The sequence below is a fragment of the Ricinus communis genome, chromosome 4 (assembly GCF_019578655.1).
Source record: "Ricinus communis isolate WT05 ecotype wild-type chromosome 4, ASM1957865v1, whole genome shotgun sequence".
In the NCBI taxonomy this organism is placed as follows: Eukaryota; Viridiplantae; Streptophyta; class Magnoliopsida; order Malpighiales; family Euphorbiaceae; genus Ricinus; species Ricinus communis.
This window is the reverse complement of record NC_063259.1, coordinates 21,929,481-21,948,907: the sequence shown is the minus strand read 5'-3', so window position 1 is coordinate 21,948,907 and position 19,427 is coordinate 21,929,481. Positions and strand designations below refer to the sequence as shown.

The 19,427-nt window shown below is 27.8% G+C and overlaps 2 protein-coding genes across 2 annotated transcripts; both read left to right on the top strand.

Annotated features, from left to right (window-relative positions):
• The first annotated feature begins 13,533 nt into the window (after positions 1–13,533).
• Positions 13,534–16,848, top strand: LOC8266530 (glucan endo-1,3-beta-glucosidase 13). Its single transcript, XM_015723829.3, has 4 exons — positions 13,534–14,047; positions 15,266–15,607; positions 16,359–16,395; positions 16,517–16,848. Exons 1-4 carry the CDS (start codon positions 13,990–13,992, stop codon positions 16,623–16,625), a joined length of 546 nt encoding a protein of 181 aa, XP_015579315.1. The 5' UTR covers positions 13,534–13,989; the 3' UTR covers positions 16,626–16,848.
• Positions 16,849–18,143: 1,295 nt separating this feature from the next.
• LOC8266531 (photosystem I reaction center subunit psaK, chloroplastic) lies at positions 18,144–19,146 on the top strand. The gene is made up of 3 exons (XM_002526561.3): positions 18,144–18,360; positions 18,602–18,682; positions 18,772–19,146. Exons 1-3 carry the CDS (start codon positions 18,280–18,282, stop codon positions 18,997–18,999), a joined length of 390 nt encoding a protein of 129 aa, XP_002526607.1. The 5' UTR covers positions 18,144–18,279; the 3' UTR covers positions 19,000–19,146.
• The last annotated feature ends 281 nt before the right edge of the window (positions 19,147–19,427 follow it).

The window sequence follows — 19,427 nt, the reverse complement described above, 5'->3', positions numbered from 1 at the left end:
GTAGATAATAATTTCTTCAAACGTACACAAAACATGCACATTATAAGAATTAAGGAAATGACTCAAAAAGAAAGAAAGAAAAAAAGGAGGAGAGGGTAGAGTGGTAAACACCAAATAGAGATTCCACACTGTATATTTGGGTCACTCTGGCTGGGCTTATTTTGGCATTGAGATGGGTCCATCTCAAATATCAACCTTATATAATAGTAATCCAACAAGAAACTGGAAATGGGTCCATATAAATGGTGTACATAATTAAGAAGTTATGCATATTGTTTCTGGGGGGTCTCCTCACATAGCTCTCCATGTGCTTTTCATCCCAAGATTGATTTATTAACTTGGCATTCTTTCTCCAAAATCACCAACTCTACTCTCCTTCAGGATGCAGGGGGAAATTCCCCGGAGCGAAAGATTGTAATTCTCGAACGAGCAATCGAAAAGGATTCTGAAAAAACTCTGCAAGGGAAGCAAAGTTGCAAGTTGCAAGTTTAAAATGCTCTTATCATATCAAATTTCAGAACATCTTTTCCAATTTAATGGAAGAGAGCAACGGGGGAATAGAGGGGCAGACAGAATAGGCAGATATTAAAATCCACATGGCCAAGGAACAGTGAAAAATAATAATAATAATGCATGCATGACATGTAACCAAAAATTGGGAAGCAACAAAAGGAGAATTGGAGCTTAAACAGCTGGAATCTTAGGACCCCATTTGAAAAATAATATGTCCACAATTCTTGATTTTGGATTTTATTTCAATCAATTACCCATTATTCACTCTTTTTGGGTGAGTAGAGAGAGGATGTATATTGATGCAGGAAGGGACCCATGATAGTTTAGATAGAATAGAGTGCTTAGAGAAAGGCAAACAAAAAGTGCAACAAGTTGGGGGGAAGTGTCTTTGCGTTTTGAGAGATTGACACTTCTCCAAAATGGGGAAAGCTAAAGACCCACCATTTGATAGGACTTGTTTGTTTCTTCATCTATATTTCTTATACTACTTACAAACCAACTCTTACTTAAATGAATATAAATAAACCTTAGGTTCGACTCTACTAAACTCGTAACCATATAATAAAAGGCGGTCATCCCTTTTACATCTATTAAAAAAGTGATAATATTAGTTTACAGAGCGACAAAGAGAGAAACACGAATTAAAAAATTATTATTTCAATAATAAGTTAATATTTTTAACAAAGTGAGTTAAATTTAAAATACTGCTTTGAATTAAACTTTAAAAGTGTGAATATATATATATATATATAAATAAATAAATAAAAGACAAAATTTGAACCAAAACACACTCACTCTTTCCTCACATGAGCAACACAAAAAATGCCAAGGAGGTTTAGTTGCATCACTCATGCATTTGATAGCTAATTACACAACCTATGGAATCTAATCATGTAGTTGGGCTGTTGCTTTATCCATCTCCAATTTCCATTTTTTCCTTGCCAAATGATTTATGTTGAAACACTATAAAAATCTAATGATTTTTGCAGTGGCAAATTTAATTCATTTCGATTCGATGTATTTCTCAATTTGAGCGAAAACTTATATGAATATTTATTATTTTGATTTTATGGAAAATGAAAGGAAAGAGTGGTGAATAGAGCATGAATACTTTGGAAAGGGTTCAGTACAATTGTCCTTTGAGTGAGACAAGTCATGCAGTGATTCTTTTGTGGTTGTGAACATATATATATGGCATTGATGTGGTCCAGAAATTAAGAAAGGGGGGGAAAACAAACAACAATTACTAGATACTAGGTAGTAGTAAGTAAATAATGTTGGCTATGGCAGGCAAATTATTTAGACAATAAATTAAATGCTATTTATAGATTATTATTATTATGCAGGCAGGAGCAGGAGGAAGAGGAGGAGGAGGAGGACATTGATTTTGGGTCACTGAGGCAAATTCCAAAATACCAACAGGAATGTCATAAATGAAAGTTTTTAGGCAAACCAGCTGCATACCTCAAACACCAGTCATGTCATGTTGATACCCACATATCACAAATTATTTAATTTATACTGAGAATAACAATAATAATAATATCATTTTACTTCAAAGTTTGAAGATAATAGAAAGGTATATAGGCATATTCTCTGAATCACCTGAACAGTTCTTTTTTAATATTTTATATTTTATAAATAATTAATATCAGCTAATTCATAAACTATTATACAGTAAATCATATTAATTTTTTTTAATTAAAAGAAATGTTAATGTAAATGCACATATTCTGAGTTACTGTTTATTTTAGCATGTCATGATTTTAAAATTGATCAAGCCCCAATAATGTATGAAATTAAATAAGTGGGTTCAAAATCTGAAATCTCAATTAGAAGATATGGTGGGCCAGAAATATGTGGCTTCACTTATTTTGTAAATTTGGCATTTAGTCATTGATCAACAATAATTAGGGAAGTAATTAATTTAAACATTATTAATCTTAAATATAATGACTTATAAAGTGGTAAGATCTAATATTATATATATATATATATATATATATATATAAATTGTGCTGCTCTCTCAATTTGTTTGTTCCTTGAAAGATATCTTGTGAGACAACTGCAGCTACCCTAGCTTTTTGTACCCACTAATTTCTGGGCTACATTCAAACTAATTAATAACATTTGAATATCTTATAGGATAATATAAATAATTGGGGGTAACATAATAGAACCTATGTATAAAACAAATATATAAAATAAATATGTTTATAATTTTAAAAATGGAAATGTGTAATGTGTTATGGCCTTATAATGCTTTGTATTTTCTTAAAAAAAAGTAATAATCTTAGAGTACAATTTTATTAATTATTTTTAAGAACTGTTTTCATAAAATGATGAAGTATCATGGTTTTAATTGGTTAGATTTGATACTGTGAGCAAAAATTGTTTATTTGAAAAGTGACTGCATTGCATGGATTTTTGGGTCTAATTAACTCTAAATGATTAATAAAAAAAAGTTAATCTAGGGAGAACAGATACAATAATTTAAAGAACATATGGCTAAAGTACCATTATAAATAACTAATGCTCTCTTATCCATATTCATCATTGTTAATTTATTGGATTAAGCAGTCATTAGGGTGAGATTTTTGCAACTAGAGATTATAAGTTTGGTTTTGTTTATGTTAGATTATGTAATTATGTTTGTTTTAGTAATCCAATGTCCAGTCTCCACATTATTTAAAGCTGGAAAATAATTGGACCACCATGTTTTATTTCAGTTTCAGTTCCTAGGCTTTCACTTAGGCCTCTTTTAGGTTTAGGCCTTTGCAGATTGGTCCTCCTCCTCCTATTTCTATGGGGTTTATTTGTGGACTGGTACTTTATTACTTGATTAATTTCATGAATTTTTATTTCTCAAAACAATACATTAAACAAAAAAAAAATATGATGTAGTTTCATTTTTTCACAAATTATTTTAGACATAAAAGATTCATAATTATAAATTATGATAAAAATAAATATTTTATTTAAAAAATTTATGATTCACAAGATTTTAATTATCTTTACTCTCTTTAGAGTTTAAAAACTTTTAATTTCATTATTTAGTAATTAAATTGTAATAAAAAATTAATAGTTCAATGAATTAATATGATAATCCGACAGATAAAGTTGAAAAATAGATTAAATAATACAATTTTGATTACATAATTATTTAAAAATTACTTTTATTAAACCTACTTTTGAAAAATAAACATCCCTTTTTATCTGTTTTCTATTATTATTTTGAAATTTAAAAAAACAAAAATAGTCCTAAATAGGCAGTCCCAAACACAGCCATTTATCATGTAGTGAGCTTGAACGTATCTTTACCATTTTATGAAGTAAACTAAATGGTATATAATTAAGAGATTTCAAAGATATATATATATCAATAAAGTCAAATGATACCATCACCATGCATTTAAATTTATCATATGACAGATACCTAATTTCCTATTTTAATTGAAATATTTGAAAAATAAACTATCACATCGAGACTACAAATTAAATATCTTCAATATAATATTTAAATAATTAAAAATTATTATTTTTATAATACAAGATCCATTCATTTCAACTTTACAAGTTTTTGGAGTACCGAGAAAGAAATTAGGTTTCTTTCTCTGTTTTTATATTTGCTTCTAGAAAATGTTCTGAAATGCAATCCGCTGTTCAGTTTATCCGTCAGTATTATTAAAAAAAATAATTCTATTTTTTACCTTTTAATATGAAGTTAAAATATGGTTTCGATTATTTAAAAAATTAACAATTTTTTAACTAACCGTAATATAAAAAAGGCTATTTATATGTTGAATTAAAAATTAACCATTTAACCGTATTCTTAAAAAATAAGCTGAAATTGAATCGATTAATTTAGTTAATTAATTTTTTAATTCGATTTGGCAAATTCTTAATCCAATAATAAGATAAAACTATTTTTAAATAAGTATTAAAGTCCAAATCATACTGATCTCAATAAGAAATAAAAATAAAATCGGTCAAATGGCTTTTTAATCAAGAAAATAATTTCAAGTTCCAGGAAACGAAAAGCCATTTCTTGAAAACAACAAACAAACAGGTGCCAAGTATTGGGCAATTTTCTATAATTTCCTTAATTAACCAATGTAATCACACAATTATAGTAAGTATGGGAGCTAAATTAGCTACTAATACTAATAAAGTAAAGTATTGATTGACATCTAAATCTCAAGTAGTTTTAATTATCACCATGAATGTAATTATTTTTAATTATAATCGAATTGAGAGCCTAACTAATCCATGATCAACCGTTTGTTCCCTCAATAAAAGGTGATTGCTTAATTTGACCCAAACATACATTTCCAAGGTTAGGTTCTCAGCTCACTCCAAAGTTTATATATCCAAATTATAGATAAATATTTTAGAATTTTAATAATATGATTTTTATATATAATATGGTGGAAATATGTGTTTTTATCTCACTTGTACTTAATTGTCTATTTTTAGGTAACATTAGCCAACAGAGGAAAATATGGAGTTAAATATTAAAAAAAAAAGCTTGATTAAATATATTCGTGTCAAGGTCCAAGATTAAGACGTATAGACTGCTATTTCCAAGGCCTAATTAAAAATTACAAGGTTCAAGAGACACTTTAGTAATTTTGTATAATTACTATAATTTATATTAAGAGTTATTTATAAGATAGTACTTGCTGAAGATAATGATATTTATATTCTTATCTATCGAATAGATTTATATTGGTATATGGAGACTTATTTAGATGATGACTATTCTCTCTATATATATATTTCTACAAATCTAGTATTAGGAGGAGGAGGAGAGCTCTCTCCTATCTGCTCTCTATATTTGTCAATCATTATTTTTTTTACAGTTTTTCTATAAATACTTTAGTTTAATTTTAATTACTCGTTTTAAGATTTAAGGAGTTTTTCAAAAAGTTGAGAGTGAGGATCAATCATCTTCCTACTTTAAGAAATTCTGAATCTAGAGTGAGCTTTTACTTTATTGTTTTATATCTTTCTATTTAATACCATGACAATTGAATTAAATATATTTTTGCTCTTGAAAGGAAAAGATCTCAAGTTTGAATCATCTCCTCTTCACTAAATAAGTTTTTACTTTTATAATTATTTATGTTGTGTAGTTCACGACTTACCATTTTATTTTTAAGGTATTTTCTCTCATGGATAGAAAAAATATTTTCAATGAAAATTATCTTTTCTAGATTTCTATAAACTTACAAAAATTTTAAAACTGATACAAAAATTAATTAAATTTATATCAATTAATATATCAAATACTTGTAATCGCGGGAGTAGCCAGTTGCTGGCTTAGTAATCAAACAGTCAATTAATGAGAATTTTCAAGCTTTATATTTTTGTATAAATGTTTTTGATATTAAATTATAAATTAAAAGTATATAAATTTCAAGAATTAAAAATATTTAAATATTACTAAAAAAATATATAATTACTCTATAACTTATATAATATATACAATTGAACAATACAAAGTAATTCATAAAAAACAAGTTATTTTTGGGCAAAACAACCGGAGCTAAGGGATCAAACTCTGACATGATTGGTTTTTCTAGAAAAACCTGCATGAGATTATACCTTTTTACGATTATGATTACTATAATAATAATATAGTCAATAAAGTGAGTAATGCATGGATTTGTGAATAAAATAAAATAAAGTAAAAAAATATATGACATGAATGCAAGAAACATATGGTAAGAGCTTAATTAATGAATTAATGAATTAATTAATTAAACATGCCTAGATTAAGAGGGACCAAGAGAATAAAGTGAGATGATTAGTGGCTAAATGTAGAGATTAAAAAAAGATGAGAAAAGAGAAATTTAGTTAAATGAAAGGCAGGGAAAACACCCAGCCAATATTCCCGGTGTTTTGACAGGCAGACAATCAGACAAATTATGTTACAGTGCAGACAAACTTCTCTTCAACATGTCATTAATTAACTTGAAAATCATGATATCTACTTTATATATAAATCTCAGTTATTTATTTATTTCTTTGTTGATACATACTTACTTTATATATAAATATATAGCAGTCCAACAGTGTTGCCAGATAATTTAATAATGTGAAAGTCATCTAAATAATTATCTTTATTCTAAAAGTTTAAGATGTTACTTAATACACTCTTGCATGCAACTACTTTATTAAAGCATGAAAAGCATAAGCCTATGCCGTCTTATATTTATATAATAATAAAAAAAGTTAATTAATAAATGAAAATAATAATAATTTCTTAATATTAACTGAAGTTGGGACTTAAGATTTCAATTAGTTAATTAAAGAATTTACTTCATTTAAAAAAATACATTTTTCTTTTTTAATAATGTGTTTATTTAATTCAATAATTTGATCTCATGAACCATAAATTATTCATCTTACAGCTCGTCCTTGTGGGTGGTGTAATCAAAGGAACTGAACCCTAAACGTGGGGAGCATATAATACCCACTAGGAATTCAAAGTGATCCCTAATTGGCTGTTTAGAACATATATATTAAAGAAGATACTAAAACCAGAGACAAACTAGAAGCATAATCACTGTAGCAATAGCAACCCAAATTTAGAAAAAAGAAAAGAAAGCTCTGAGGAATCCAAGGGATTTCTTTTCCCTTTTTTTTTTTTTTTTTTTATTGGTATTGTAAGATAATGTATGCCTCATGTTTCCAAAATTGTTCACATTGCTTTTGTTGTCTGTAAACTAATTAATTTAGATTAAGATTAGGTGTATTGATTATTATACATCTATGCAACTGCAAGATTTTCTCCCACTTTATATATATAGTCTACTCTAATTAAAAAAATTGTCAACATAAATTAATAGGATAAAGGGTTAAATATCCCCTAAACTTGTGTTGTTGGATTAAATTAGTTTGGTTTTATTTTTTCTAACAATTTAAGCCCATAAATTTTACTTTCCATTGATATATTAAAATAATATAAAAGTATTTATCTTTTTTTTTTCTTTTTAAAATACAAAATATTTTTATACTTTTCATTTATTTTCTCTTTAATCAATTTTTTTCTCATAATACCATCATTTTTTCACTACTGTCGTATCTTTATATTCACTAATATTATTTCACCATCTTCATCAAACATGTTAATAAACTAATCAATATTAATATAATTAATTTTATGAATAATTTATCGATTCACGATCTTTAATAAACATGTGCAATACAAGTATTGAATATGATCAAGACTTGAATTTATTTAGCTCAAAATAGGAGTTGTGGGTCAAATCGTTGGAAAAAACTAAAAGAAATTGGATTTATTGGTCCCCTTGAAACAAGTTCAAGGGGGAAAAATTGACCCTTTGTTCTACATTAATAAGATATGAAAATGGGTATAAATATAAAATTAAAACCTAGCCATTATGGGTACTTATAGAGTGAGGATTGATATATTTGGATAGCTGCTCCCGAACCCATTTATTAAGATGAATTTTTGTTAATATAACTGAAGTTCTTTCTATTTTATAAAATTTATATTAATTCATAAGTTATTTGTATAATATGTGTTTGTATTAGTATTTTATTATATCAAATGCATTTTTTTTTAAAGATGTATTTAGAACCGTTAAGGCTTTCAAGATGGGAATTGATAGTAATTATAGAATCTTAATAAGATTTGATACATGCAAAAATTAGTTAAATTGTTACATTTTAGGCTTAAGTTAAGTGGTAAAATTTTTTACTCTTAAAAGAAAGAGGTCTCGGTTTTGAATTCTCTTCCTTTTTCCACTAAATATATTTTTATTTTTATAGCAAATATAAAAAAAATAATTTATCTTATTATGCAGTCGACAATTCCATTAATTTTTTTTTTTTTAAAAATACAAGTTAAACTAGTAAGAGTAGAAAAATGACTTTAATGTATTACACAGGTTGCCATCTACAGCTGCCTAACATCACTCGTGACGATCAACTCAGAACCAGAAGATTTTGGCACCAAGAAAGATAGAGAAAAAAAAAATAGGAAGAAAGAAAAATGAGAATCAAGAATAGGATATCTTGGTTCTTGGAATCCAGATTTCTTGGTACCATCAAAATATGTTTGCCTGATGTTTCCAAAAGTGTTCACTTTGCTTAATATCATTTCTTCTTCCTCTTTTCATGTTTTCAACTTCATTTTGCTTGATTTGATATGTTTAAATAATTAGTGATTACTTAGCCAATTTGCTAGATTTTGTCTCACTATTCTTTGAGCATAAGAATAATCTCATTACATGATACATTAATTATTACAACACCACAAGATTCTGTCTTCCATTCCAGTATCTTGTCTTGCCAGGCATGTTGTATGTGTTACCTAAATAATTGTCACACAAGGTGTCATTAGGGTTTCTCTGGATTTTATTAATCAAAGGGCACTTATGTATATGATTGGGAAAAGAAGAAGTGTTGATTTTGTTAAATCAATGGCTGGAATGCTATGTTTTTAATATTAGTCATCAAATGCTGATTTTGTAGGTTCATTCTTTTTCTTGGTTTTATTATGGTATCCAAAAATTTGTAGAAAATGCATCAATACCCAACTTTATATTAATCTCATTAATAGACTCTACATTTGGTCCATCTCATTAGTCTTTTTTTTTTTTTAATTGTTTTAGAATTTAATATGGGTTTCAAAGTAGATTTGATCTGATTATATTTCTCAATTGTTCATATGAAAATAATGGATATCTGGACCAGTCAGATTATCCAATTGCATTTTAAAAGGAGTGTTTGGCATTGATTTAAAGTGATAATTGAATATTTAATCTCATTATACTTGAAAGAAGTGTTATAAAATCTCATTTTGTTAATATATTAAGTAGCCTATAAGCAATTAGATTCTGACCATTCAAATGACTAATCTAATAATTTTGATAATGATTAGATTAAAGTTCAATAAGATCTAAATTTATACTAATTTAAATTTAATCATCAATCTTCCACTTATTTAAAAATTTAATTACAAGTGACAAATTTCTATTAATATTAATTAGTTGGCGAAATGCAACCATGGTCACCTGTGCTTGACTAGAAAGGTAATTAATCACATGGCACATGCTATGTTAGACCAACCATGAATATTTGTACTTTAGATATGGACATTATCAAGTGCAATGCTTCCTTATAAATAGCAAAAAATGTGACATTTGAACTGATTTGTATATGTATCATGCTAAGCAAGGTTCGCAATCACAATCAGCTGTGGATGAAAGACGAATTTCTTTTTGTCTGTATATATACATGAGTATTTTATATTTTAATATTTTATTTAATTATATATATATATATATTAATTATCTATCGGTGTAATATATAAAGAGATCGGAATTTTGCTATTGACATATAAAAAAAATCTCTGTTGTTATAAGAAAGAAAGCAATGCATTTGGAGAGGCACATGAAATAAATCATGTCATTGTTAAATATAAAGCAGCAAGTGGGAACAAGAGCAATGGCAGTTGAGGTTGGCGGTCGGCTGCTCTTACAGTTCCAACAATGACACATCAAATGATTCACCTTATATACTATTTTACATTATTGATTAAGGAGGATAAAATATTTGAATTTAAAATATTATTTAAATCAAAATATATATTTACTATCGTACTAAATCTGTAGATATTATCGTAATTTTTATTAATACGTGAAAAGAAAAATAGTTTCATTTAATTAATTCAGTAATATAATTGACTTTGATAATGTTTTGTAATTCTTATAAAGCTATATACTATATAAATTATTAATTTTAATGTTTCAGTCGTTTATCTGATAAGTCAAGCGTGTAATATTGATTATTAAAATATTAATTAAAACTAAAAATTACTATAACATTAGTATAAAAAATTAAAAAGAATTATTAAATATAATTAAAAGAACTAAAGATTTTTTATAATGAATTATAAATTTATAATATTAATATGTTGCTTTTTAGAAAAGGCATTACTTATCTAATTAAGAAATATTAATATTATATTTCTAATTTTAGTTCGTATAAATTTAGTAATATTATTTAATAAATTACCAAAACAACTTCATCAAAGATAATTATCAAGAGTTTTAATAAGAACTTTTTTAGTAAATTTACATGCTGTCCACATCGGGCTATCGATATATAATTTTCTTTTGCTCTCGCAACTCTTTTTTCTTTTTCAGCTTTTCTTTCTTTCCAAACAGAGCACATCATTCTGACTAAATCGAATGCATGGCTTCACTCCCTCTCTTTTCACTGCCTTCTTCAGAGGTTTGGAAATTTAGCCCACTGGCTCCAGATTTTGCTCAGTTTCAGGGCTTGATTTTAATTACGAAGGGGACTCCTACTTCAAATTTTAGTCAAAATAATTCTCTGATGCAAATACCAATTGGATTTCATAATTAATAGCTCTATTTTTTTGTTTCTTATACTTTCATATACTTTAAAAATAAATAAATGAGACTTTAAAAGTGAGAGATTCCGAATTTAAATTTTCTTTTTTTCCACAAAAAGCTTACTAGTAATTCACATTCATTTTAGCACTAAAGTGCATATTCATCTGATGCGATGCGGTATCTACTATTTTTGTAAAATTATCTCTTGATTTTAACAGTTGTGGAAAAATAATAAATGCCACGTCATGAAAGTAAGAAGTAAAAATAAAAAATAGTTAGCTATGTAGCATTACGGTGATTTCGGTCTGAAATCAAAACATTAAAATCTAACTATTTATATAAACTCTCACTTTTATGGAAATAAACTCAAGCATATGATTAAAACAAAAAGAGAAAGTAGAAAGCTTGGATTTCTGTTAATGGGCTTTGGGTTTCTATCGTTGATATTGTAAACTACAGACCAATGGGTGTGATATTGGGCTTTGTAAGACTTTCCCATAAGTGATATTTGGGCCATATGGTTGGGGTGCTTCGTTGTTGCCTTCTCCTTCGATCCATGACAAAACGTTGTCTTTGGCGACAAAATTATAGCGATCCACAAATTGCAGCTGTTTTAAAGTGGTATTCTTTATTATTAAATAGGTTGCCTTTGTTGTGCTTTTATGTTTGTTAGTAGGTCAGCAAATGCTGGTGCTGATTGGTTATCTAAGAGTGCTGACTGTCTTTGCAATCCTGGTTGGGTGTCTAACCCTCCAGTTGAGCTACAGAGGCTCCTGTTAGTGGATGTATCTTACCCTTCCCATTAACGAAGTATTTCATTATTGAACAAAAAAAAAAGACCTATGATTTTGAATTTAAAGTTTAAACATTTTTATTATCTATAAAAGTCTTGTTTAACACGTTTTATATTACCTATATAATATATATACCACAAAAAGAAAGAAATATTCTTCTAAAGCATAATTATTATATTTCTAATATTAATATATAATAATATATTAATTAATAAATTATTAAAATAATTTTATTTTAAAAGAACCATTAGCAAGAATTTAAAATGTAATCATAAGCGTATTAAACCTATCTTATTAAAACAATTTTAACGATATATAATAAAATTATTTTCCATTGTATATAAAATAATTTTTATTTTATTTAATAGTAATTATAAAATTTTAGGTCTTCAAAAAATTTCAATTACTTATTTTATATTTTTAATATTTTCTAAAATACATCAAAAGATCTCAAAATATTTTTAAACAAAGTTACAGCGTAGTAAAGATCTTTGATTATAAAATTGTTTTAATGTACTATGGGTGTACGGAATCATAAAAATTGATATTATTTTAATTTTAATAATTTAGATATTAGATCAATCAATTATATATAGTATTTAGTTATTGATAAATTAAATATATTATTTTTATTCATTAATTCTTTTATCTATTTCTAGAATTATATCAATAATATTTAATAATTATAAAATTTATTTACATAATTTTAATTTATATAAATAATAAAAAGCTATATATGAATTTATTGACAATTTATATTAATAGAAAAACGTATATAATAAATTAATAATATAAATTAATTATTTATAATTAAAAATAAATTTATAATGATAGCAAATTTTTTGATTATATAATATTATCAGTTATACCATTTTATAAAATTGTTATTATATTATATACTTTCAAATTTATTATTGCCTGAACTTTTACATATAATATTTGATAAAATGGTCACAAATTAAGCTTTATGGCTTCTTATCAGCCTCTCGCAGAGTGATTCAAGGAGAATGGAGTTTATGTTGAGCAGAAAAGGACTCTGCAACTAGCTGCTTAACCGCTCAAGAGGCATAATTCATGAAATACACTAAGTTTTTTTATAATATTCTATATAATTACAAAAAAGAAATTATTCTAATTTAGACCAACTATAAATAAAGATAAATTCTATATTATAATAATTTAAAAAATATATTTTTCTACATAGTAATATCTATATATTTTTAAGAAAATGATATATATTATGTTAATCTTACTTTTTAATTTTATTTATATATTATGCTAAAATATATTATTTATAATAATTTTTTTTAATTTAAAAATCTTATATTAATATCAATATAGGTACAAATCGACTTACATTCTTTTTATTGTATTTTTTACTTTCAATGTCTTATTTAGAAAATTTTTATCCAAGTTTGATATTCATTCTAATTTATATATAAAACTGATAGATTATTGAAACATATTTATTAATTTTAAATAATAAAAAATATGTTAACATCTAATAATAAATTATAAAAATATTTAATCTATATGTGTCATTTTCATAATTATTGTATATATATATATATATCAAGTTTAGATAGAAATTTTTTGTATTGCTATTAATTTTTAATAAAAAGATTTTTTTAAAAGTGATTATTATCAAATCAACTGTAAAAGATTTTCTAAAAATATAGTAATTTTATTTTAAAATTATCTAATAAAACTGACAAGTATATATTAATTTCATTTACGAGAAATTGTGCTTATAAACAAAAGACAGATATCGCGATAAAATTGAGAAAATCCCAAAAAAGTGTTGAGCTGCTGCTTGCTGGACTCTCTGCCACTGCCACTGTCACCTTCTTCTGCTTCAAAGACTTCACAATCTTATGTACGTGAATGAAATATCTCTTTTTCGAAAAGCCCCACCGCCTCATTGCCCCTCAAGAACCCAATAACTTCTTTGCATAATACTGTAACCATTTTCGTATATCACACTCTTTATAATCCCTTAAAAGAGAAATATTAATATACAAAAGAACCCAAAAAAAAAAAAAGCAAAATTTCCGTTGAAGAAATTGCTGATTCCTTCATCAAAACTAATTCTCTCTCTTTAGGCATTTATATAGCTTCTTCACCTAGTGAGTAACTCTTGTGTCAGTCAGAGAGAGAGAGAGAGAGAGAGAGAGGAGGAGGAGGAGGAGATAGTCATAGTTAAAGAGCTAGGAGTGGGAACTTTATTTCTTTTGGCTTTAAGAGAAGGGTGAAGCTTTGAAGTCTTTAGAAAAGAAAGCTTACTTGCAATGAGAAAGAAGATATTGGTTTTAATACAGTGTCTTTTGTTGCTGGAATGCTTTCTGGGTATGTTTCTTTCTTTCTTTCTTTCTTCTTTTAAACTTATTATCTTTCTTTCCCTCTCTCTCTTTTTCTTGACTTCTTCTTCATGGGGTTTGGTTTGTTGGGTCATGGTTGTTATTATATATCTTCTGTTTGTTGTTTAATATGACTTTTAGCTTGGTAATGATAAGAGAACTTATGAAGTCTTGTAGCCATGCTTTTTCAATTTTTTAAATAAGAGGGAGACCAAAGGCCTAGAACACACTGCATAAAACAAGTCCTAGCAAAACACACTCCAACCATATCCTGGAAAATGAGACGAGCAAGCTCATGAATCTTGTTTTTTCAATTTTTAAATACTTGAATCTTGTTGATTAAAACCTGGTTTTTTAGAGGTTTTACCTGTCTCATTCTTTAAATAAAACTGAAAAAAATTGAATTTCTCTTTTTTCAATTCATTTCTTCTGATACAATATATTATTTGGTTCAGATGCAAACATCCTGGAATTAAAGTTTTGTTCTAAAGAAGAATGACATTATGTTTATTTTGGTCTAAAGCTTCTCTTTGTCTTCTTGTTTCCAGTTGATTACTAATTTATTTTTCTTGGCTCCATTATAATAATAATAATAATTTTTGTTGGGTCAAATGTGTTTTCTAAACAAGCACATAACTGATGGACAATGCATCATATCTCTCTCCCCTCCCATCTTTGCCCTTTCCCTTATTGGGTGGAGTGGTAGCTTATTTGTCAGCTTGAAGATTGCTCTAAAACTGCTATTAATTAATAATGGCATTGGTGTCTTTTTGACTGCCTGTTTAGCTTCAAGACTTTTGAGAACTGAGGCTCATCTTTGATGGTCAAAACAAGTGATTCAAAGCCCATCCGACATCCATGTATATCAGAGAGAATTCACTTTTCTCATTTTCTTTCCTACAAAATCTATTTTCATTTGGTTCTTTTGTTACCATTTGTTGGGTTTCAAAATACATTTTACAAATTTTAACCCATTTTCGTATCCAAGCTCGAATTCAAAAATTTAATTAAATTAAATTGTTATTTCTAATGTAGATACAAACTGGCTCTTCCTTGGGCACATTTTATTATGACATGACCTATGAGATAACGAAGGAAGTATAGTAATTCCAGGTGTACTATAAGAAGTTAAAATTTGGACCTTTTGATATGTATGCATGAATGACTAATTCATACCCATGATTTTCTTAAAATAAATTTCCTGCAGTCTTGGGTATGGAGGCAGTAGTGGTGCAGGAGAAAGCAGATGTATCAATTCCAGTGACAACATTGTCACCTCCAGAAGGCAACACAACATTCCTTGGGGGCACGACATGGTGTGTCGCCCTTGCGGGTGTGTCTCAAATAGATTTGCAGAATGCATTAGACTGGGCATGTGGTCTAGGGTTGGCAGATTGCAGGCCAATCCAGCAAGGTGGAGCCTGTTATGAACCTGACACTCTGCTCTCTCATGCCTCCTATGCTTTCAACAACTATTACCAGCAAAATGGCAACTCTGATATTGCTTGCAATTTTGGAGGAACTGCTATTCTTACTAAAAGTAATCCAAGTAAGACACACAGTATTCAAATATATATATATATTATGTATTATGTTTTAAGAATTTAAATAAATAATTTTTATGCACTGGGTCAGCTAAATATATTAAATCATCAATATTAGTCTATTTCTCAATAAAAATAACATAGTTTGTTTATTGAAATAAATATTAATATAATTTGAATGTAGTAACTAGAGGTATGTGATTTGATCTATCACCATGTTACTTAGGTTGAATTTTTATTCAATAATGATTGGTCCTATGAGAATTATTTATGTATATTGAAAGTGTAATCAAATATATATCTTTATAATTGAATTCTTATAGGAATAGCATTAGTTTCATAAGAACTTTCATTTGTCTTTTATTTGGTATTACATTTAGCATTATGTTTTCTATATTATTTAAATATTCAATTAGGTTTGATATATGATTATTTATGTATTCTGATTTGAAAAACTCTAAAATAACTAAATAGTAATTTTAAATTAGGTTTTTTCATCTAAATTAACTAACGTTTCGAGTTTAAATTTCAGGTATACAGTTATGTCAAAAGTATTAAAGCGATATTTTAAAATTCCGCCGGATACATTCTAAATTACTAAATTAAAAAAAAAAAAAAACTTATTTTCTTTTGAGTTGTTAAATGTCTTTCAATTAGTGGTTACAATGATATTCACCATAATGACTCGCTATAGTGATCATTTTTCTTCAAGTTCGAACACAAAACAAATACTAATGCCATTACATCGTTGTGCAGGTTATGGAAAATGTGTATATTCAGCATCCGGAGTAGGGTATGTTTTCCTTGAGTTTTTGTCAGCTCTAATCAACTGCTATAAATATATATATATATGCATTCAGCATTCTTAATTGCACGGCACATTTCCCCTTTGATTGATTGAATCGCGTTCTCAGATCTCTCCGGTCGTCGGCGCCTCCGTCGGCCAAGAATATACCAAGCTTCGTGTGGTGGAAATTCGCCGGGATTTTGCTGCTTTTGTACTGGAGAAGCCAGATCATTTAAGAGGGTCGACTTGTGGATGAAGCTTAAATATGCTTGATCGTCTCTCATGTTTATGAAAATGAAAAAGGGAAAAAGAATTAGGGGTGGATCAGATTTAAGGCTGAGTTTTTAGTTTCTTTTTCTTTTTTCTTTTTGGGTACTTGGAATTGCTCAGGTTATTCTTATCCTTGTTTTTGGGGTATGGAATCAATGGAGTTTGCAAATCAAATCCTACTTTTTGTCCCCTCTAATGCTTTTAGAGAATTTTATTTTTATTATTATTATTTTTTGGGTATATTTGCCTGTTAATGCTGTGAAGTAACCTCATTCTAATTTTCATATCAGGAGAAATTTCCAACATGTTCATTGTATTATTCTTTTTTTTTGCTTGAATTTAGTCTCTATTTGGGAAAATTGATGACATTTCAGATTCTCCTATGGGTTATTGATTAACATCAATGGAGTTTATAAATATTTGTGGGAAAGAAAATATATATTTATAAAATTACAATATTAAAAATAAAATCAACTTGTGTTTGAAATAATTGTTTTTTATTATTATTTTAGTTATTGATCACATCCATTTAAATTTAAAAGAAAGAAGAAAAGAATTGGGTCCACAAAGAGGACAGGCACTACAGTAGCATTTGGGAAGGAGAAAATCATTTTGTCCTTTTGGGGACCATGAATCATGATGCTCCTTCCTTAGTCTTGGGCAGTGCGTTTTCTTATTAGGATCTATCTGAAAAATCCTTCTGCTTCTATCCCCAGGCACGCGTCTTCTTCTTCTTCTTCTTCTTCTTCTTGTTTTTTTGAGTAACGTTTCCCTTTTCTTTTTTCTTTTTTTTTCTCTTCCATTTATTTCTTTAAAATTTGCTTTTAAAAACATTACTAGATCAGCTCTCTAATAAAAAGTGACCTAATTACTTAATCATGACGAGATAGGGAAAACAAATGGGAAAACTATAAAAAAAAAAATATATTAAATTTATTTTTTTATTTTTACTGTATTAAAATATTAAAAATACTGTTTTTAATTTTCTTAAATTACGATTTTGATTTTTTTGTTGTTGTTGATTTTACGACTAAAAACTAAACACACTGTAAATTTAATAAAAATTTAAAAAAATTAGAAGAAGAGGATTTTATATATTAAAGTGATATTCCTTTTAATTTTAGAATATTTTTAAAAAATTTCAAACAAACTAAGAAGAATTTAAACTAATTACACATATAATCTTATGGATCAAAAGAGGTCAGGCTACAACAAAGATTAGCTTGAAATTAGGCCTAGGCCCAAAAGGCCTAAAGGTACTATCCACTGCCATTGTTACTTTATATGTGATGTTGGGTTGGTACCAGCCCAGCCCATGTCCAAGTATGCGAAAATAAGTCATTATTTGATTCACACATTTCATTTACAAGATTTTCTAAGAGACCCAAAAGAACCTTATCCAGTTTGAGTAACCCTATAACATAGTGCCATCTCAGCAACAAGTATCTAAGTGTATCCAATTCTAGCATTCTAAAAGCCACAAATTTCACATGTGGCTGTGGTGCAGAATTGCTTTTGTTCAGTTTATATTGCTTTTAGATCCCAATTTATAAAATTGCCAAAGGAAGGGAATTATCTGGAAGTTATTCTGTAATCAATTTTATACATTCAGAGGTGGAAATGGCAGCCTCCATGATGACCACTCTCCCTCAATTCAATGGGCTGAAGCCTCAGTTGCCTATTGCTTCTGAAAAATCCCTGGTCAGTCATCTCTTTCATTTTTTTCCCCTTTTAGTTGCTTAAATTGTGTGTATGGACTAAGGAAATGAAATCAAGCTTTTGTTTCATGTGTATTACCATGTTTGAATACCTGTCTTAGGCACTGGGCTCTGTTTGTTGGATGGAAAATATTTTTTGAGGATAATATTCTTTTAGAAAATAAATTTTTATATTATATAAGGTTTCATTAGCTTAAACTCACAATGCAAGGTAATTCATGCAGGTAGCAGTTCAACCCATGAGGCGCAAGGGAAATGGAGCTTTGGGTGCTCGCATGGATTTCATTGGTTCACCAACAAATTTGGTGAGTAATAATAGATAATTACGATAAAACCCTAATAACAATGGAAATAAAATGTCGTAACCCATTTTGGGAATTAATTTTTGGGACAGATAATGGTGACTTCTACAAGTCTAATGCTATTTGCTGGAAGATTTGGGTTGGCACCATCAGCAAACAGGAAGGCAACTGCAGGATTGAAGCTTGAAGTCAGGGACTCTGGCTTGCAAACTGGTGACCCAGCTGGTTTCACTCTTGCCGATACCTTGGCTTGTGGTACTGTTGGCCACATAATTGGTGTTGGGGTTGTTCTTGGCCTTAAAAACATTGGTGCTCTCTGAAAAAAAAAATTGAAAAAAGAAAAGAAGAAAAAAGACATTTTAGCCCCTCAATTTTATTATCCTCTTAATCCTTGATTTGTGCCAACTACTTGTAAATGTTCTTTTTCCACCTCGTAATCTTAAAGAAGGATCAGCAAAATTTTGAGATTTCGTTTCTTATATAATAATGACAGTGATAATAATCAAACAGGTAATGCCTTCGAAATAATTAAACAACAAAATTTGTGTAGCAAAAACGTTAAAAAACAAATAATAAAGGCGAATAAATAATTGGAAGGACGTTATCTGTCTAAATTAATTTGTTTAGAATAACTTATGAGTAATTTTATTTATTATTAATCGAAAGAGTTATAATATTGGTGAGATTTAAATGCTATGCTCTAGAGGAGAGGATGAAGATTATTATTTTTATTATAGAAGATGAAGCT

Coding starts and splice junctions, on each gene's coding strand:
- LOC8266530 (XM_015723829.3), top strand. CDS start 13,990: ATGAGAAAGAAGATATTGGTTTTAATACAGTGTCTTTTGTTGCTGGAA. Junction 14,048..15,265: donor GTTGCTGGAATGCTTTCTGG/GTATGTTTCTTT, acceptor AATTTCCTGCAG/TCTTGGGTATGGAGGCAGTA. Junction 16,396..16,516: donor TATTCAGCATCCGGAGTAGG/GTATGTTTTCCT, acceptor TCGCGTTCTCAG/ATCTCTCCGGTCGTCGGCGC.
- LOC8266531 (XM_002526561.3), top strand. CDS start 18,280: ATGGCAGCCTCCATGATGACCACTCTCCCTCAATTCAATGGGCTGAAG. Junction 18,361..18,601: donor TTGCTTCTGAAAAATCCCTG/GTCAGTCATCTC, acceptor TAATTCATGCAG/GTAGCAGTTCAACCCATGAG. Junction 18,683..18,771: donor TTGGTTCACCAACAAATTTG/GTGAGTAATAAT, acceptor TTTTTGGGACAG/ATAATGGTGACTTCTACAAG.